Consider the following 9,049-nt stretch of genomic DNA (forward strand, 5'->3'; position numbering starts at 1 on the left):
CAACCCTGGATACAGTGTCATGTGACATGATCTTTGTCTGCTAATGCAGAAGTGTTAATAAAGTTATGTCTTCTTGAAGCAAGAGAAGCATGGTGTCAGTTTCTCCTCTGTCTAAAAGAAAGCTGCAGGCTCACATGAGATTGAGCTACTGGTTATCCTATCTCTTAAGCAGAATGGCTACAATAGAGAAATCCAAATTGCTTGGAATTGTGTTAAACAATCAACAAGTGAAATTCTGCATCTCCGCTTCCTTTGTGGAAACTGCTGGCATCTACTGATAAACAGAGGTCGATATCATTGAAGGTGACATGCATATATCACTAGGCCAAGGATACCCCTATCCCCTGGGGCATCTCACATCCCCCTCAAGAATGACACAGAGACTTAATTTGTGCAAAATATGTGTGGAAGTCACTTTCTTTATTTATTACTTTTTGCTAAAAAGGACTAGGTACCCCCTGACCCCCAGCTGCGGCTCCTATCACCAACCTGGGCATTGTGCCCACACCGTAATAGACCACCATAGGGAGCAGGGATCATGGGGCCAAGCGCCCTCTGTGACCAATCAGTCGCCCATCCTCCTGCTCCCAACCGTGTGCATAACTGGCGCTAACCCCAGCCCCTTGCATGACTCAGACAAGACCGTGCAGTCAAAGTCTGCTCCACACTAGTGACTCTCCAAAGGGTAGGCCTGCACTGTAACCGTCTTTTCTCCTGGAGCCGCACTGCCGCTGACCCCCACACATTTGTAGCCGCAGCTGATTTCAGGGAGTACCTTTGACTTCACATATAATAATGCTCCAGAGGAAGGCGAAAAAACCCTTCGGTGTGTGTTTCCAATTGGCACCGTAGGGGAAAATTCCTTCCTGACCCCGTCTAGGCGATCGGTCCGAAGACCCTGGAGCACCTTCTTAGCCTCCATCCACCTACAGGGTGGGAGGGTGGGAAACAAAAAACAAAAGTTAGTCTGCTGCTCCTGGCTTGGTTTCGTCCTTAAACGTCTGTCCCTTCTCTGCACCAGCCCCCTTTACCTCCCCCAACCCGCCCCCTTTTTTCCCGCCACTAGGTATCTCTCCCTTTGTTCCCTTTGTCTGTGTCCAGGGGGAGGGAAAGGGGGGCTGGGGTGGCAAACAGCCCCAGCTGCATGACACCTACCTGAAGCCCTGGGGAAGGGGTCCCTTGCCTAAGTCCCACTCTCCCCTATACAGGTCTCGTTCCCTCTAGGCCAAGGATACCCCTATCCCCTGGGGCATCTCACATCCCCCTCAAGAATGACACAGAGACTTAATTTGTGCAAAATATGTGTGGAAGTCACTTTCTTTATTTATTACTTTTTGCTAAAAAGGACTAGGTACCCCCTGACCCCCAGCTGCGGCTCCTATCACCAACCTGGGCATTGTGCCCACACCGTAATAGACCACCATAGGGAGCAGGGATCATGGGGCCAAGCGCCCTCTGTGACCAATCAGTCGCCCATCCTCCTGCTCCCAACCGTGTGCATAACTGGCGCTAACCCCAGCCCCTTGCACGACTCAGACAAGACCGTGCAGTCAAAGTCTGCTCCACACTAGTGACTCTCCAAAGGGTAGGCCTGCACTGTAACCGTCTTTTCTCCTGGAGCCGCACTGCCGCCACCCAATGGAAAAGGGGGGAGGGGTACCACCTTGTCCTTTTCCATGGCCCACCTATACCTCCTGTGACTTCCACCACTCCTGAATAAATGACCCGATGTTCCCTAAAAACAGATCCAAACCTTCACTTGACAGATGAACTCCATCTTCCCTAAAGAACTGGTGTTGCTTACTTCTTATGTTGTCGTGCCTTATGATACCTTTTCCAAAGGAACACATGAATTTATGCATGGCCCGGTTCACTTTCTTTCTAGCTTTCTCCACGCCTTTGGGTGAAATTGCCCCCCTCCAATTGCTCCTCTGTATAATGTCTGACCAAGCTAACCCCCCGACCTTCCTGTTTTCCAGCATCTCCGACAAGTCGGCCCTCATGTTCTCTATGAGTGCTGGAGTCTTTTTTGACGTGAGATCGTTTCCCCCTGTATGAATTATAACTAAATGCACGAAATTAACTCGATGGAGCGCGTTATAGAACCTACCTTTTAGCTGCTCCCATCTCATACCTCTCCAACCCTGCCATGCCAACTTCATGTGTTCCTTTGGTAACCCCAGCTGTTGCCCTGCTGCATGCTTTTCGGCCCAAAAAATAAATGAGTGCCCTATGACCAATATGTTGACAGCAGATCCACACCTTGCTGCGAAGTAAATACATATGCAAGGTTAGCTTCCATTTTTCATTCTTTCCACGGGCCGTATATACTTCCTATATGCCTCTGATTTCCATCTCCCCATCTTTTTTATCTTCTCTATACACTCCCCCCTCATTGCTGCCTCCGTTGCTGCACCTATTCTGAAAGAATGTGAACTAAATTTCTTTGGGTCCCAACCATTGACTATTACTGCCTTCTTCAGCACCTGGCTAAACTGGAAAGCAGAAAGGGGGGATGAATCTTTGTGCAGTAGTAGCAGCTGCCCACCCCCGGGCCGGACTGTCCTATAATTCGCCAGTGCCTTGACCGCACATGTTATTTTACCTGTGGCCTCTATACCTATCCACCTCCCTTTCCCTTCCTGATCGGTTTTAGATCTACTAACATAGACCAAAGCTTTCCCTTCTTGTATAACTACGTGCCTGTCCATTAAACCTTTCCCTGCTGCCTTTTTTGATGGGGGAACCAATTCACTTAACCGCAATGCCCCCCCAAATGCTAATGTGAATGCTGCCCTGAACAGCATATATTCAAATTGATCAAAACAGACCTTTTTTAATGCCCTTATGACCAAAGCCAGCCTGCTCTCCACTATTGGTTCTCTCTCATCTACTCTAGGGCCCTCCGCTCTTGCCCATCCTTTTATAACTTTCCTAATTACTGGGCTGCGTACTATCTCAGGTCTACCTTCTGCTACTGAAAAATGGGAAATCGCCGCTAGCGTGGCGCTGGCGCCTGCTTTTGATTTTCCCTCCCTATACATTAACGCCAAAAATGACAACAAATCCTTAGTGCTGCCCTCCCTCTTACCGCTTTCGCAGAATAGTTGCCATCTTTTCCATGCCTTTTTGTATGCGGCAAGAGTTCTCTCGGATACAGATTTCCCGTACAGCTCTTCTAAGAGAGGTTCACCAACTGCCATAAATTATCAGGGCAATTATGAGGTGTTTTTGCTGCGTTGGGTGCCAATTTAAAGAAAAGATCCCATTTTTCCCTTGACAATGCGTCAGCCAATGTGTTTTCTACACCTGGGATGTGCTGCGCTCTGAATGAGATGTTAAACCTCATGCAAATTAAAACTAACTGTCTCAATAGATTGATTACTGGGGCTGAATCCGATGATAAGTTATTAACTGCACACACCACCCCCATATTGTCTGATATGAACCGAATTGCTTTATCCCTAAAATCTCCTGCCCATAGCTCTAGTGCTACTACTATGGGGAATAACTCTAGCAAAGTCAAATTCTTAGTTAAACCCAACTCACGCCATGCTTGCGGCCACCTTCCAGCGCACCACTTTCCTGCAAAGTAAGCTCCATAACCAATGCTACCTGACGCATCTGTTAACAATTCCAATTCTCTGTTATTCTTTGTCTCAGATAACCATAACCTTATTCCGTTAAATTCTGTCAAAAAACTATCCCAAACACCCAAATCTGCTCTTAACTCCTTAGTTATCCTTATTTTGTGGAATGGTTTTTTAACCCCTGTCGTAGCCTTTTCCAACCTTCTCTTAAATATCCGACCCATTGGAATTACTCTACATGCAAAGTTCAGAAGCCCCAAAGCCTGTTGCATTTCTCTCAACGTTACTTTTTTAGTCCCCATTAAATTATGTATTGCCTGCTTGCTTTTTTCTACTTTATCCCTTGGCAACCTGCACCTCCTGGCTTTTGTATCTATCTCAATTCCCAAAAATGTCAACTTTGTAGTTGGCTGCACTGTCTTTTCGTCCGCTACTGGGACACCTAACTCTTTTAGCATCTGTAAAAATCTTAACAAGGTTTCCTGGCATTTCCCTGTTTGTTTAGGCCCTATGATTAAAAAATCATCTAGGTAGTGGGCTATGGCCGCATTCCCCGACCTTTGGCATATAAGCCAATGCAAAAATGTGCTAAACATCTCAAAATATGAACATGAAATTGCACATCCCATAGGTAAGCATAAATCCACAAAAAATGCTCCCTGAAAATAACACCCGGTCAACTTAAAACTCTCTGGGTGTAAAGGTAAAAGCCTAAATGCAGACTCTATGTCCACCTTTGCTAACAATGCCCTGTCCCCCTGTCCCTTTACTATTTCTAAAGCTTCGTCGAAAGACTGGTACTGCACCTTGCACTGTTCTTTATCTAGTGCATCATTCACTGATGCCCCTACTGGATATGAAAGGTGCTGTATCATCCTGAATTTACCTTGCTCTTTTTTGGGCACTACGCCTAGTGGAGATACCACCAGGCCCTCTATGGGGATGACTTCAAATGGCCCTGCCATCCTACCTGCTTTTACTTCTTTTTCAATTTTTTGTTTTAAAACATCCTCATGCTGGCCAGCTGATTTTAAATTTTTATAGATTTTACTAGGGGGGGGTGTTTGCGCTACAGGAATCTTAAAACCGTCCAAAAAACCCTTTGCTAAGAATACTGCTGCCTCTTTATCTGGGTAACCAAGTAATGACTCACTTAGTTTGCCCATCTGCACTGGCGTTGCCGCTCTTTTGCTGAGCGCCTCGAAAGGGCTGCCTGTTTGCTTGGGTCTCCCTTTTCCTGTTACATTCACTTACAACATGAGAAGATCCACATGCAGAGCATGCATGCCTAAATTTGCATGCATACCCTCTATTACATCTCCTCTCGTTGTATGCGAAACACACGTTCCTTGGTTTGACCGTATAGCTCCCTTTGTTCACATTATAGCTTGTATTACTCTCTTTAGACACCAATCTTGTCCATAAATCTATGTCCTTCTGCCCGAAAGATAACATTTTACTATTTACAATCTTTTTCCTGAAAGCCTGGTCATTATCATACCATGAAGTACCCTTGTAAAACAGATATGTGTCAATTATTGTATCAATGTATTTTATGATATTCAAACTCTGCTCCGGCTTTTTAACTAGGTATACGCTTGAGAAAACCAAAAACCCTTTCAACCAATCAAATATCGATTTTCCCCTTCTCCCTTTTTCCTCCTGTTTCACCCCTTCTTCCTTTTCTTGAACTGCTTCCCTAGTTAAACTGTAAATATCCACAAATTTACCCTCTTCTATAGACTTTCTCGCTTTCTTAGGTAAATGTGCTGCAGTCTCTGTAAGTGCGCATGCATATGTATCCCCAGCCCCAGCTAGGACCATTACCGGAGTGGTTTCTTTTGAATTTTTTTCTATACCCCCACCTACTTATACTTCTTAAGTATGGCTAACATTTTACCCCCTTCTGACTCACTATCTGAATCCTCTGAATCAGAATCCAAATCAATTGGTATGTCATGTTGCACATTCAACTCACCCATAGGTGCCTCCCTTGCAGCGGTTGCCACGACTGGTCTCTGTGTGCTTGTATCCTCTTTCTGCATCCTTGTATTTGTTGGATAGGCTTCTTTTTCCTTCCTTGTTGATGGGCCTGCCTCCTCCTCTTGTCTTTGCGTTCTTTCTCTCCTCCACTGCAACCAGCTCTCCTCTTCCTCCCTGTTTCTAAACTGGAGACTCGGCACCCGATAACTCTCCCAATATGGAAACTCTTGTCCCATTGCCCATCCAGGCATCCTCTGGTTATACCATTGCCTATGTGCAGGAAAAAACTCATAATTATTGTCATAACCTACATACTCAGTATTACAACCATCCGCCCCCCACATGTCATTAAAACCGTTTCCGTTCCACTGTTGGCAGCCCCTGTGACCCCATCCCCTCTGGGGGTTCCGTTGCTCGAAGACAGGTCTGTTGTTTCCCCTAAATCTGAAACTCCCCCCTCCCCTGGTCGCTGGGGCTTGGAAATGTTCAGCACCCCATGTTTGGCCGTGTTCTGACCCTCTGCGTCCCTCCTCCTCAGGGTTGGGGGCGGCTTCCCTCCCCCCATCCTCTTCCCCTGGGAGCTCCTCTATGATTGCTCCGCCACCCTGGAGGGAACAGGGGTCGTTGGTGCTGGTTCTGCCCCTTAAACCTGGGCCTAAGGGTGTCTGTGGGGCCCTATTGGCTGGGCCCCTCGTTGCCCCCCCCGTCCCCATGGTGGTGGATGGGGCCTTATTGCTGGCGGGGTGTGGGGCATTGGTGGCCGTGGGAGACTCGTTGGTGGCATGGGGGGGGGCATTGGTGGCCGTAGGAAAAACATTGGTGGCCGTGGGAAAAACATTGGTGGCGGTGGGGACCCCCCCCGAGCCCCCCACCCGCCTCCCCCTTGAACCTCCAAACCTCTTCCTTGTATACTCCTTGCCGTGCTGCTCCCCGATCCTCTGTGCGCCTCCAAACTTCTTCCTTTTCTTCACCGCCGGTCCAGCGCTGTTCGTCGATCCGGAAGTGACGTCATCTTGATCCGGTTCCCGTTCTCGCGATGCTTCCTCCTCTTCGCTGACGACGCCGTCTCTTCTGCCGCATCCACCGCTCGCCGACCGGCTCCTGACCTGCAGGGAACAACTTACCCTCTTCTTGGGCCTAGCGATGTCCTCTGCCGAGCCTTCAGTCTCTTCCCGGAACCTCCTGGGCATCAGGGCTTTCCTCTTCGTCGCTCCGATTTCCATCACTTGGGCCGCATTCGCCTCCATCTCAGCGCTGACCGGATCTCTTCAAGCTGCAGATTTCCTGGTGAGTTTCTTGCCGCACAGCTCTTAGCGATCTGCCTGAAACAAAAAACAAAAGTTAGTCTGCTGCTCCTGGCTTGGTTTCGTCCTTAAACGTCTGTCCCTTCTCTGCACCAGCCCCCTTTACCTCCCCCAACCCGCCCCCTTTTTTCCCGCCACTAGGTATCTCTCCCTTTGTTCCCTTTGTCTGTGTCCAGGGGGAGGGAAAGGGGGGCTGGGGTGGCAAACAGCCCCAGCTGCATGACACCTACCTGAAGCCCTGGGGGAAGGGGTCCCTTGCCTAAGTCCCACTCTCCCCTATACAGGTCTCGTTCCCTCAATTACAAACAGTAGGGGAGAACTTGCACTTGGTTGTCTAAACCTGCACATATTGATGCTGGCTTGAACTGAGGCCCAATCAGGTATGCACTTGTGTCAGCAAATGGCTCTGCTTAACTCCAAGTGTTCCAAGACTGTTTCTCAGGACAAAAAGCATTTCAATGCAGCAAGTACTATTGTTTCCCCTTCTTCTTGTAGGTGACTGGATCCAAAGGTAAATCATGAAAGGAGTGAGGGACATGATGTCAAGTCAAGTTTTAAAGGAACAGGATATAAGATGTGCAAAAATGTTCCCAGGGGGTGCAAAGTTATGCCACCAGCATACTCCAACAATTAACTTTCATGTTATTTTACAGTCTTAAAGTCAATTTATAAGCCAAACGCGTTGCATTACTAAACATATATGTAATACTGGTACCGGTTTTTAAATAACTTTTGGTCCTCCCTGTCATAATTGATATTCTCCTCCACCACTCCATTCCCATTTTCCCCTACTATGCCCACATCTTCATCTGAAGGAAGAGACCTATAGTCAGGGCAGCCATCAGGGGGGAGAGTTGTAGGGGGCCCCGAGGGTAAGGGGGGGCCCGACCACGCCACACTTACTTGATTAGCCGGCCCCCCATCTTTCTGAGAGCTGCTGACTTTGGGAAGGCATGGACGTTTAAGGGGCCCTGGCCACCAATTTTCTTATAATGTGTGGGGGGGGGCCCTGGCTAACAATTTTGGCCACCAATTTCTTTTTTCTCATGTGGGGTCCTGGCCACCAATATTTTTTAATGGGGGGGGCCTGGTCACAAATGTTTTTTTATGGGGGCCCTGACCACCAATATCTTTTTACTTTTTATTAACATGTGGGAACCCTAGCCACCAATATTTTTTTTGTTCTTTTACTGTGTGGTGGGGAGGCCGGACCTGTAGGTGGGGCTTGCGGTGGGCGTAGCCCATGGTTCCCAGGAAATTTTGTCGTATGGGGCCCTGCAATTTCTGATGGCGGTCCTGCCTATAGTACATAAATATCTAGTTATCATACACAGTTATATTCCAGAAAAAACACAAACACCATGGCAACATTTTAATTTTGGTTATAGAGTGTGCGCCAGGAAAGTTGCCTGCAGATATCTATACCCTCATAATTATTTCCCTAGGGCCAATATATCAGTTAGCTGGACTCTGATTCAGTTATATTTTGGAACTTTTATTTTAAAAGCATAATAATATTGTTCAAAGGGAGATTTATAACTGCAAATGCAATAAAATGGAGATGTAGAAAAATGCAAACATTCAGGGTGTTTTGTACTACAAACCAAGAGAGACTAAGGTCTTATCATGACTGCTCAATTATTTCCTGGGTCTGTATTTCATCTAGTAATGTAATGCTGAAATACGTATAGCATTTTATGGTAAACATGTAAAGACAGTTAACAGATAATAGTGTTCTTGCTTGCCAAGTCTGATCTTGTTCTGTGTTCCAAATCTGTAGTTCCTTAATAGGCAGCAGTAAGAGTCAGTTACATTATGTTATGCCCTTGCAATGTGCTGACCGTGTAGAAATGTAACATACCTGCAGAAACACTAAGCAACACCATAATAATACTGTCAGAGAATGATAAATGTTTCTGTAATTAATAAGGTATATTCTTATGAGTGCACTCCATGTAAAATTGAGTGTACTCTGCTACATTATAAACATAACATAATTCTTAGTCCCTCTTACTAGTCAAACTTCTCTTCCATCTGTTTTCACTGTATAAAGGTTAACATAGGAGGTTTGATTAGAATGCATCGCTCCTTTGTATACTGCTTACTTCTGCTTAGTCTTCTCCAATAACCACCATGCACTGACAGTCTATGGGGAAATATGGAGAGAATATA

General features: G+C 46.7%; 1 protein-coding gene across 4 annotated transcripts; it reads right to left on the reverse strand.

Annotated features, from left to right (window-relative positions):
* Positions 1 to 391: 391 nt before the first annotated feature.
* LOC121401560 lies at positions 392 to 7,168 on the reverse strand. 4 transcript variants are annotated; one of them, XR_005966355.1, is made up of 3 exons: positions 5,569 to 6,430; positions 1,615 to 2,266; positions 392 to 714 (listed from the first exon to the last, which is right to left on the reverse strand). XR_005966355.1 is itself a non-coding variant. In XM_041586842.1 (3 exons), the coding sequence occupies exons 1-3, from the start codon at positions 6,818 to 6,820 to the stop codon at positions 1,686 to 1,688; spliced, it is 1,206 nt and encodes a 401-aa protein (XP_041442776.1). In that variant the 5' UTR covers positions 6,821 to 7,168; the 3' UTR covers positions 392 to 1,685. The 4 variants fall into 4 exon arrangements, 3 of the variants coding, with proteins under 3 accessions (XP_041442776.1, XP_041442774.1, XP_041442775.1); XM_041586842.1 differs by adding an exon at positions 6,471 to 7,168 and having other exon boundaries at positions 392 to 2,266; positions 5,569 to 5,843; XM_041586840.1 differs by adding an exon at positions 6,471 to 7,168 and having other exon boundaries at positions 392 to 5,843.
* Positions 7,169 to 9,049: the final 1,881 nt, after the last annotated feature.

The sequence above is a fragment of the Xenopus laevis genome, chromosome 3L, assembly GCF_017654675.1.
Source record: "Xenopus laevis strain J_2021 chromosome 3L, Xenopus_laevis_v10.1, whole genome shotgun sequence".
NCBI classification, from domain to species: domain Eukaryota; kingdom Metazoa; phylum Chordata; class Amphibia; order Anura; family Pipidae; genus Xenopus; species Xenopus laevis.